Source organism: Sylvia atricapilla, chromosome 1 (genome assembly GCF_009819655.1).
Source record: "Sylvia atricapilla isolate bSylAtr1 chromosome 1, bSylAtr1.pri, whole genome shotgun sequence".
Taxonomy (NCBI): domain Eukaryota; kingdom Metazoa; phylum Chordata; class Aves; order Passeriformes; family Sylviidae; genus Sylvia; species Sylvia atricapilla.
Genome location: NC_089140.1, coordinates 24,959,524 through 24,971,661, shown reverse-complemented (window position 1 = coordinate 24,971,661; position 12,138 = coordinate 24,959,524). Strand labels below are relative to the sequence as shown.

At 40.4% G+C, this 12,138-nt stretch overlaps 1 protein-coding gene across 7 annotated transcripts in view; it reads right to left on the bottom strand.

Annotated features, from left to right (window-relative positions):
* DYNC1I1 (dynein cytoplasmic 1 intermediate chain 1) overlaps positions 1 to 12,138 on the bottom strand; it is a 186,267-nt gene that overhangs the window by 8,467 nt on the left and 165,662 nt on the right. For all 7 annotated transcript variants that reach the window (XM_066317643.1, XM_066317678.1, XM_066317652.1 and 4 more), the window contains one exon: positions 9,505 to 9,630. In XM_066317643.1, the coding sequence (XP_066173740.1) occupies positions 9,505 to 9,630 (126 nt within the window). The remainder of the gene's footprint in view (positions 1 to 9,504; positions 9,631 to 12,138) is intronic.

Below are 12,138 nucleotides of genomic sequence, written 5' to 3'. Positions count from 1 at the left end.
CCTCAACTAACATACCAAAATGCTGCACTTGATATCGACTACAGGGGATAAAACATTCAGTAATGATCAGGCATCCTGAAATGAAAGAGATTTAATACAGTTAATCAGCAGAAAGAGCTTCTGCCATGCTTAAGGAAAGCTCACAATTTTGCTTCAACAGAGGTGATGCCCTAAGCAACAAAGTTCTTGCAGTTCCTGCCATTCCACTTCTTCTGTAATGCCATCAATTTTCAGGTAGATTGAGAAAAACAGTGAGGCATGCTGCCTGCCATTCACCTCCCATGGGGATCTCAGCCCTGCTCCAATTGCCATTTCTCAAAGTCATTGAAAAGTCTGGAATTTTTTACATGCGTTTAATGACATTTAACATCTGAACCTAAGGGATCAGGACTCCTCCTCTACCAAATTATGCTATCAGTTGTCATCATTGCACAAGAAAGCCTAAAAATACCAAAGAACTAAACTAGAAGGTAAGAAGCCCTCTACCTATTCTTTCCAAGACCTATTATTATTTTTTATACTGACAACTACATTGATTGGAAGAATGGGCCTATCATTCTCACCTGAAATACCAAATACCAGAGCTTCAGCTTCTGGGGTAGTTGCACTGGCAAAGGTTTCCAAAACTGAACCTTGGAAGTTCAGCTGTGTGAAGGACTGCTGCCTCAGGGAAGAAATAAATCACACTCAGCTCAGCTTGCCTCCCATCCAGACCGAGCTGGCCATGTCCATGCCATGATTCATGCCAGGAAACCTGGCAGAACCAGAACCATAAAGGACTTCTGCCACAGCTTTCTGGCTCCCAGCTGGCAAATGGACTTTCATCATAGCAGCTTATAAACTGCTCAAAGATTTTAGTCAGCAGGAGAGTTGCTGCCTTCTGTGAGATTTTGTACACATCCCATGATCTGAAAGAGCTCATCCATCATGAAATAGCAGTGGGTTTTTTTTTCCATTTCTGACATAGATTCTTCCATCATTTTAGGCACTGCAGCATACATTTCACATTTAAATTAAACACAAAATCTAGAATTTTAGCTGCAAAATAGGATGTATTATGACCCACAGTTATCCTCAGTTGATACTTTAGCTGTTACTTTCCAAGTCACGAATTAAGTATTTTTTCATGTTCAAAATACAGACCATTCTGCAATCCATAAAGATTGAAAACATAGTTAAGGAATATCAAAATGAAAACTGCTACTGGATGTGACAGGTTGAAACCACAAAAGCCTCCTGAAAAAAATTAATTACACAAAGCAGCTCTTGTCTCAGAAGTGTTTTAACACCACAATGATAAGTCACGGATTTCTATGAATTTTGCAAATTGCTGCACACAAACTGAGCTTAAACTAAATTTCCTACTTGGCAATTTTACTCTTCCATATTCTCTGTTACTTGAAGCTATGGACATTTTTCAGTTACATTTCTTTTTATATCAGAAAGGGGGTAAAAAAACTTCAGGGAAAATGTCACCCAAGAAACTAACTAGATATTTAAAATACTTACTCTGTGACACTACTAATATGCACTAACTACAGCTGTGCTCCGCCACAGGATACAGGATTAGGACGGGTGCAGAGCAGCTAAAGCTGAGACCACTCTCTGAGCTACAGCTACCATAGGAAGCCTGGACCCAGATTCTTTTTTCCACTAAGCCTCTTGACAAGTTTTCAGGAGAAGCAGTAACTCAGGAACTAGCAGTGAAGCTGCAGTAGTGTCCATGTGGACAGACAGGTATGTCCGATCTGGGCTTCCCTTTGCTCTTTTTGTCTTGCCCTTTACAGTGCTTCCCAGCTCAGCAGGAAAATACCAGCAGGAAGACTGTCACACACAGCTCTCCCTTCTCCCCCTCCTGCAGGCTGCACTGTGCAGAAAGGGAATGATCTCTTACAGATTCTCTTCTGCTGCTCTCATCACTTCGTTATCTGAGTGCCTTCCAATAGTGCATTAAGCTACATGATTAACTCCTGTCACATGTGGCTTGTTCTCTCTGATCCTCTCTGCAGGGGGAGGATCTGGGCCTTTGCAAAGGAAAAGGAAACATAAGTCAGCCTTAAAAGTAGTGTGCAAATGAATAAAAAGGACTACGGCCAGAGTTTTGTTGGTTGGTTGACTGGGTTTCTCAGGGTTTTTATTTCATATGATGAGAAGTTGAAAAATTTTTCTAAAAGATATTTGTATCATATTAGAAACTCATGTTGTTTTATCCCATTAAATTCTCTGGGGAGCTATTAAGTTATCTCTGGAGAACTGCTGAAATATTTCATCACAAGCAAGTGGAAACTAAGAATAAGAATCAACTGAATTTTTAAGATGACCATTTAAAACCCCCACCCTTTCTGTCTGTCTTTACTAATACCCATTTAATTTCACTGTCTAATCAAAAAATGAGAAAAAAAGGTACTTTCATTAAAAATCTGGCACTTCCTCCTTTAATTTTAACAAGCAGCATTCAGGTAGTAAAATGGAAGTAGAATTTTGTGTCCATTTATCCAAAGAGAGAAACAGACGAAAGTGTTGTTGTCAGGAACAAGCAAATATCCAGGCATGGGCAGGGGAGTGACCCTGTACACCAGGTGTGACCCACTTCTGCATCACACACAAGTACACCACAAAATCCTGGGGACAGGCTCCACTCCGAGAGCATGTTTGTCCCACTGTCTCTACTTGCTCTGCGACTTCAGTCTTCTGATAGTTAAAAATATTCTGTTAATTTTTGACTCCAGCGAATACATGGCCAGCTTGCAGCCACATGCGTTAGTGGCAGCATGTCCTCAGCTCCACTAGGTCACCTCCTCTGCCCCAAGCACTCTGCAAGAACATGAAATATCTATGTTGCCACCAGCCTCAGGCTTCCCTGGCTTAATTACACCAAGTTCTTCTGTCCCTTTCTACAGGTTACTCTCCTCTCCCTGTAATCCAGATCCACATCCCTCTCTGACATATTTCAAGAGTTATTTTTTAAAATAAAATACTTTTTAAAACATAAGAGTAAGGGATTCTGCACTCACAGTGCAAGTAGAATATAACCTGGAAGAGATAAATGGGAAAAAAAAAGAAGGAAAAATAATAGAAGGTGGATGAGAGGCTGCTTGTTTTACAAGCAAAGGTGCAAAGAGCATTTGCAAAGTTTTGATCTTTTAGACAACATCAGTTTTATGAAGCTGCTTTGTAAGTCTGAAACCCATGATGAGGGAGACTGAGAAGGGCAGAGAGCCAGCGATGCCACATGATACTCAAGAGGCGGCAGAGAAAGGGAAGCACAAGGGCCCAGGCTGGCACTGGAGATAAAGAGCTCCAATCCTCAACAACCAGCCTTAGGTAACTCGGATTAATTAGATTGTGGCTCAGTTTTCCCTCTTGAAAAGTACTTCCCTAATAAAGATTGTTATTAGGAACATAAGCCTTCATTCCAGCTTCTTTAAGTACCCAAACAGACTGAAATAACAAGGTAACTCATATCCCTTTCCATTTCTTATCAGACTAATACAAGCTCACTGACAAGCAAACAGCCATGGATAGGTGTGTATAGGGAAATTCATACTCAGAGGGATAAATTTATGCATTTCTATGTATGGATGTGGCTAAGCCTCATTTTAAACTGTAGAAGTATATAAACACTTGGCTTTAACTTATCAACATAATATTGTTTTTCTACAGAGGAATAAACCAGTGCTTACATAAAGACCTCAAAGCATTCACAGCAACCTAAAGTAATGAATATTGTAATGAGAAACATAAGTATTTAGGGTGATAATGACTGGACTTTGCTCTACTTAGATCAGCTCACCCCCTATGGAGGCTACCAAAGCTTAAAGATTTTATCACCCTAGTAATCAGCAATGGGTAATGGCCTTCATAAAACACAGTAATTAAATTGACTGATTTCAAACTAGTGCATTTTTTTCATTAGGGAGTTCTTATTTAACCTACTTCAAAAATCCCTTTGTGAATACAGACTGTATCAGTCAAAACTGAAATGATGAGGGACGAGGAGCTTGTTCTGCTCAATATTTCAGACATTATTCAAGTAAAAAGTTGAAGTTCCTGGTTTTTTGGGTTTTTTTTTGGTCATCTCTAAATGCTTCCAGTTTTAACATCTTTCAATTTATAACACTGGGGGAAAAGAGGAAGCAAATCAAAAGCTTAGTTCTTTACATTTTCCATCAACTCTTAAGAGATTCTGTTTTGTTAAAACGTGTTTTTAAAATTCTCTGAGGCCAGGGTTCCAACCTCCCTAACAGAAATATCAATAGTGAAATTTAATTATCCTTTATGCCTGGATTGTGTATGTTGTAACTACTGTGTCTTACTTAATCTTTGAATAAAACTTGGTTGTAAGCACAACCCCTTATCATTGTTTAAATTTGCCTTCATGATATGTGCATGAGCCATTTATCTGTGCTCCAAGAATACTTGTAACTCAATACAGATTTTAAAATATTTTTTTTTAGGGCAAGCCTCAAGTCTGCTTTTGTTGAAATAAACATTTCCCAACTCAATATATGCTGTACAGAAGCTTTATGATGGCAAAAGCAAACCTACTGGAAAATCTACCTGGATAACTACATGACCCAAAACTGAGCTTCATATTTCTCTCTCTGGGCTACAGCAGTTTTTAACTGCATGAAAGAGATGCTGGATATGTGTTTTCTGTACAAAATCTATAGTGAAACACAGGGATCACAAGACAGTAGTACAAAAGTACAAATGCTTCCTCACTCCAGCCAGAAAAACAAGTGACTCAACAGTCATGCTGAAATGTGGGAGCTGGTCACAAATATACTTTTGTTTCTGTCTAGAACCCTAAGAATCTCAGAGCAGCTGTTAAAGGCTGCTGAAATCAAAGGAAATTATTTTCTAGGAACCAGCACGGTATCCTTACTGTACCACTTCCTCCACACACTTATGGGCAGTTATCAGCTCCTCCCTCACTGGTCATGTACTTGAAAATGAGATATGGGATTAACACCAATCATGGAGCAAATAGGGAAGTACACAAACAACCTAACACGGCAGCCTTAAAAAGGCTTAAGGCAGTATTAACTCTAAAACTAAACAAAGTCACATAAACATCCAAATGATTCTGATTTCACTGCAAGGAAACAAGGACAGAGGCAATAACGGTACAAAGAATCCCAGGTAACTAACTCCCTGTTGGCAGAGCCAGCCTTCCTGGATGGTCTTGAGAAAGACATTTTCTTACTTCTCTCCAGTCCACCTGTCATACTAGTTGCCTTTTAAAAGCATGACCAGAACTAACTGTCTGAAAGACTGCCAAACAGATGCAATAGTTTGTCCTGTAACCACTTTAACAGAATAATTTACTGCATTATGCCTCTTGTGATTATGGTTTCAAATTCTGTGATCCTATGCTGCAAACCTATTTTATATTTTATTAGAATCAAATAATAAGTCATTGACTCACAGTTTCTATCTGTGTACTCACAGTGCAAGCAGAATATGACCTGGAAGAAATAAATGGCGAAAAAGAAAGAAATAATAGGAAGTGCATGAGAAGCTTCTTCTTTTACAACCAAAGGTTGTAAAGAGCATTTGCAATAAGCCAGGTAAGCAACAAACATGGTTGTTAGAGAATATTTATGACAGCAGGCACTGTGTAACATCACTGAAGCGTGCACAATGGGAGCAAGCTTTCTAGAAAATATATCTGCAAAACAGAGATGCAGTTAGGTCTAACTATCAATCACCTGAACATGTGAATACATCTATAGGCATTGGTCCGTGTTCTGTTAAAATCAGCTTCTACCATACAGAAAAATTGCTGCCCAATAAATAAGCCATAAGGCCACAGAAGCTAAAATACATTATACAAGCTATGACAATGATAATATCACAATTACTACGCCAGCAAAAGTTTGAATATTTAGATCTTACAGAGACTAAAGTGCATTTACAATGATTGGTTATATGTACTAGTTAAGTTATATAGGTTTAAGAAGATTCCCATCACATTGAAACAATCAGATTTTTGCATGTTTAGGGGTTTATTTTATTTTATAATTCACATTCTTTAAAACAGTGCTTACTGATCCACAAGAGCACATCTATATGGACTGTTTAAGTCTCCTCTCCACTGGAATTGTGTGTGTGTAACTCCCATTAATGCTAATGGGCATAAAGCACACGCATAGAGGAGAAAATAGACCCCTCACTGTGAAAATAAATGTGTTCAGTTATTTTCAGATGTGATGCCAAAATCAAACAACTAAAAGTACATAGTCAAAGGAGATAACACTATATAGCCTCACTGAAAGTGTCACTGTTATTTTTAACTCCCTGGTCATGGACCCTGCCACGTTCTTCATGTGTCTGACATTTCTCGTTGTCATAAAGACCATGACTGGATAACATGTCAACATGGGCCAAATACAAAATCCTTACACAAGTGAAAACAGCCCAGATCCCATACTCCTTACCTTCACAAAGGATGCAAGGTTAGGCCTTATGTCTTAAGTTTTTCACTTTGGTCACATATTTTCTTTTTATAACATATGGGTTAATAGCAGCAGTAAACTTTACTGCTCTCTAGGATAGTTCCTTAAAACTGTGATGAATCTATCAAAGTAAAAATTCCTACCACAATTTTTTTCCTTCATGGTTGATAGCCTGATGTTTTCTGCTCTGATCAAAATTCATTGAGTCAATGCTGTCTAAGAAACGGGTAAGAAAAACTGTTACTAAGGTGAAATTCAAAGATATGACGCTGTATTAAAACAGAAATATATAACATTTTTTGTTCTGAGGGAACCAGTGCTTTGTGAGATTACAGCTGATCTAATGTGACATTCGGAACAGCCACAAGAAAACAAAGGTTTTTTAAAAGGTGCAGTGTAAGTGGAGCATTAATGGTTTTGGTGAGTGTATTTAGGGTGTTTGTAAAGTGGCCTGCTGACTTTCTAATGCAAGTAATCACACTCATCTTCCCAAATCAGGGAGATGCACCTTCAAACAAGTGGATGCCACGGAGTTATCAGCCAGGCAGAGGTAAGTTCTTCCAGTGATGAGGCCTTTTCAGAAGCTGATGTTGTAGGAGATGAGGAGAGTGGTGCTGCTGAAAGGTCAGCTCTCACAGCTTAGTGCCAGGATTCGCAACAGTGCTGGGTCAAATACCAAAGTTAGCTGCTGCTGGGTGCTGTACAGTCCAGCCCTCAGCCCCTTGACCCCAGCCTTGACCCCAGCTCACTCATCTACTCCCACATGAGTCAGTTCACAGAGAAAAACAGCCCAAAGAAAACAAAACAAACAAACACTTCTCTACTGATCCGTCTCTCTGTGCACAGTGTGACTGCTGACAAGCACTGCTACCTGCACAAAAACTGGGCAGTGAGGGATGTGGCCAAGGATGGCTGGCAGGAGAAGAACTTTTCTTTTGAAACTGTCAGACCAGGCCCACCAGATCCCAGAATCAAACCCCTACAAAAAGGACAGTCAAAGGAGGACCCTAGCCTTAGCCAAAAACTGGCCAGTATCTGGAGAGTGAAGTTAAGCAAAATCCTTAAAGGCTGCCGTATTTCTGTACCAGACACTTCCAAAAGTGCATGTGCACTGTGAATCCCCCGTGCATCATGCCTGAGGACAGCTAAGGACAGATCAAAGAGCTCTTTACAGACTGGCCAACGAGCTTAATGATCCAAGAGGCTGCTAGTCACTGTACATGCCCTTAGTTCCAGGCTCTTGATCTGCAAAGTATCTCTGCATCTCACTTGAGTTTTTATAGTGAGAACAGCTGGGCTAGAGAATATATGAGCACCCTTCTCTTTTAAACCAGAAAAAGGCACTAACAACACAGCAGCCCCAGCAGTGCTGCAGCCCAGATGACCTCTCCTAAATTTCATGCAGGAATTACTGCAGAGACTGATACTGCCTGACTGAACCAGGAGACAAATTAATGAGCTCCTTCACTCATTACAGAAGAGGAGGATTTGCAATGGTCTGTCAGTAGCCATGTGGATAGACATCCATCCAGTCGTTTACTTAAGCACATATGGAGCTGAGCTGGAGACACTGAGGCTCTGCATGGGCACACAACATCCCTGAAGCAGAACCCTTTATGTAGCACTGAACTGGACTCACACAAATCAATACTGCTGAACGATTCTGTTTTCTTTTTCAAGTAATAGAAGCCTGTATTTCTTTTTTATTTGAATGTATCACTATGACTCATTTTGCAAGATGACGTCTTATTATACAGAGGAAAGATAAAAAACTTCAATATTGCTACTTCTGCATAGAACACTATTTTCTTCTGGGTGAGTTTGCAGGAGCAAACAGTCCTATGAATGATTTGGTGTATGATATGCAAAAAGAGACATTTCTACAGCCTGCCTAGGCTCTCACACAAGATCAGACTGTGCTGTCATCAAAAACATATCCACAGCCTGTCATATCACTTGAAAGACAGAACAGTCATGCAAGAATGAAAAATAAATAAAAAACAGCTGACCTGCCAGTGTAACAGTGGAAATCTGAGCACAGTAACTTTAGACAATTTAGAGATTATGCTAACAACATGGCAAGAAGTTTCAGCAAACATTTGTGAGGAAGGGCAACTCCTGCACTAGTGAATGAAATCCAAAAAAATGAGTCATGCACAAGCAATTTTGCTATGGGCCATAAAATCACTTTATGAGAGTTACAGATAATTCTGTATGCATTCTATAATGTTTTCCTACTGTGTAGAGATGGGTATCTCAGTATCCTATCACAGATAATGATGGAAAACAAATTCTCTACATAAAAGCTGATTGCTCAGAGATTCACCCTTAACTGTTCCAAGGGATTGTAATGCCGATGGAACACTTTATACCGCACTCATCAACAAAGAGTTAGATTCATCAGTGCCAAACACACTGCAGTCTAGATGCTTGCTGTAAGATGTAGCAGGGTGAATTGAGAGCATCCTTAGACACAGAATATGCATCCTGCTATAGTCTATAATGCATGCACCTACCATCCTTCAAAATGATACCTCTCATTTTCTCCTGTTAGTACTTTTGCACATATTCAGACATATGAAGCCGTATCAAAAGAACAGATGCATTCTGTGCATGTCATGCTAACAAAACTTACAGCAATAAGCCAGTCATAAAATAAGAGATACTGGAGTATAAAAGGTGAACCCTTTAGGACCAACTTTAGAACAACACTACCCCTTTTTGCACCTCAATTTTTTCTTTAAGTTCTTTTTACTTTTTCCAACTGAACCCACAGGATCATTATAAAAAATGGCTTAAAAAACACTGGAAGTTTTCAAAATTGACTTCTCTCATGAGATTTTAACAAGTTAACTTTTTTGCAAGGTAGCTTTACAACTAACACACTGTTGGCAACACAAATTCAATGAGGACTCCACTAGAAGAATAAGACAGATTTCTTTCTTAAACTCTGATGTGGCAGTCTCCAGGACTTGAGCTTAAAAATAAAATACAAAACCCCAACAAAACAAACAAACCACAAAAGGTTCCCAAAAGAAGATACCTCTCCAACATCATAGACCCATATGCGGCCTTCTGAATCACCAACTGCTACCTCCTTCCCAGCCTGGGCCCAGCGGACACGGTTGAGGGCAGACGCTCCTTCTATGGTGACACTGGCTGTGGGAACCTGTTGAAACAATAGGAACAGGAAAGACCATAAAATCACACTGCCTACAAACACAGGGGTCAGTTTTGAATGTCCTGGATGAGTCAAAGTCCCTTGGCATTGATGGAAGAAGCAAACAACTCTCATTGAGGAAAAATAAAGCAAAAGAGTTCATTGTTTCTTTGATCACATGTGATAAAAAGAGAGAAGAGATTGCTTGGAATGAACAGTAAAGGGCAGTAAGTGAAACCTTTTTTCCCCGCCTTAGCCCTGGAAACATGCAAGACCAAATCTTCTTTTTTTCTCAAAAGTCACCAATTTGACCAAGAAACAACTGAGAGCAGGATTTGGCTTCAGTCCTGCCCTGGGCTTCTGACTCAGGCCCAGATAACCTGATGGTCAGCAGACACATCTCTGTATTCACGTTGACACATCCTTTGAATCCATACTCACCTCTGTGGCTAGATGCAGAGGCTGAAACTTAGGTATTCCATCACAAAAGTCCTGAGCTAATCACTTTAGGGTGAGGACATGGCAGAAGTGAGAACAGCTGAGCCAACATTTTGGAACTCCTACAATATATTCCCACAATTCTCTTTTACATCCCCAGGACATTACTTCTGCTTTAAATACACCTGGATGCTGCCTAATTCCTAAACCCCCTCCCTGCCTCAAGTCTACCAACTTAACAGGTGATCCACAAGAATACATAAAAATTCTGGTTAATGCGTGGGATGAATAAAGCGATGAACATGATCTTAAGAGAAGTATTTGTCATCCAGGCTGGAATGAGGGCATCAAAAGATCCTGCAGGAGGAAGGAACTCTGTGGGTGTTTGTCCCAGATAGGTGGATCACTCAGTTGATTTAGGTCACCTCATATGACAAATGACAGTAACCTGCAAGCCTACTAATGCTCCACCCAGCTGCCTTTAATAGGAGAGAACCTGCTTGAGCAAGGAGCCTGTAGCTTGGCGGAACAGTTTTCCAAACAAGGCTTTTTAGTTTCAGTGCCTTTCAGGTCAAGGCAACTGGGAAAGGATTGCTGCAAAAACAACTCCTCCACCAGATCTGCCTGGTGGGAAATGGTTTCAGTCACACTGTGAGATGACAAAGGACTGTCCCAGGATCTATAAATGGGCATAGAATGAAGAGCAGTCCATGTTGCAAAGAAGTAGCTGGACAAGAACCAGAGTCCAGGCTGCCCTGAAAGGAGTGACAGGTACTCCTTCTGTCCTCATTGGTAGTACAGTGCAGCAGAAGCAGGAAGAAAGCAGCTTGCAGGTCATATTAAACCCTGTTCTGAACAGGGTTTAGACAAACTGGCAAGATTAACAAAAGCAGTATTTTGCTGACTTCATCTCGGTTCTCTGACTGCAGCTTCACATTTTTGTTATGAGACAGGTCTAAAGATCCTGGAGAAAAATAATTTTTAAATGAACATTGTATAGCTCCGATGCCAGTCTCCCCCTCAGCCCTAACGCCTTCACTGAGTCACAGCAGACGAGTGAAAGCAGGAAGCCGAACCCCTGCAGACTCGGTGAGACTCTCATTACAGCCACAGCACTGCCACGCCAGCAGCTGGACAAGGACCGGGAAAAGCAGCGCTGCTTCTCTTGACTCTCCCCATGGGGCTCCCTGCTCCTCCTCACCAACCCTGCCACCAGGCTGCCAAACCTACTGGCAATGCAAGCACAAGGATTCCGCCACAGCTAAAGCATCACCTCGGCAAAGGGCTTCACTGCAGTGTCCTGAGCCCTCTGTGAGAAATGTTGGGGGATTTTGTTGGATGTAGAAATAATGCTGGATACCAATCAGAAAGCAGATACCATCCTCTCCCCCTCTAGGAAATCATTCAAATGCAAATAACTACTGTACTGATCTCCCCACTGTGCAAGGCCTAAGTCCTGTCCAAGGCAGTATTACCCAAAAAAGCTGGCATGCACTAACTCCTTCTCCCGAGCCTGTTACCTAAGAAGAGTAAATGGCCTTAAGCTGACATTGAGTCATTGATCCATGATAAAAATCACAGTAGAAAGCAAGCAAGTTTAAGTGCTGTGGTCATGGATTTCTGAAAAAAAAAAGAAAAAAAATCCAGCCAAAATTTATTTCATAACATTTGGGAATGGGTTTTTTCAAACAGCTAAATGCCACATTTTAGAGGACTAAGCCACTAACCAGATATGTTTCTCAGAAAACTGCAGAACACAGATATGTGTTTCATGTACAAATATACAGTGTATATTTAAGGCATTGAATTTTCACAAAATCTTTCAGGAGGCTGTAATACATAACTCGAGAGCTGGGGTTTGGTTTAGGTTTTTGTTTTTGGGGGTTTACTTTTTGTTGTTGTTAATACAGCATTCTTTCAGTGTTCCACATGAAAACAGGCAGCACGAATGCCGCAGAAACAAGACACAACCCATGCTTTTTTCAAAACCCGATGGTTTTGAAAAATCCTGTTACTAATCCACAAAGCTATCTAACAAAATAAAAAGCAATACTGAAACAGTCTTTAAAAATTCAAAGA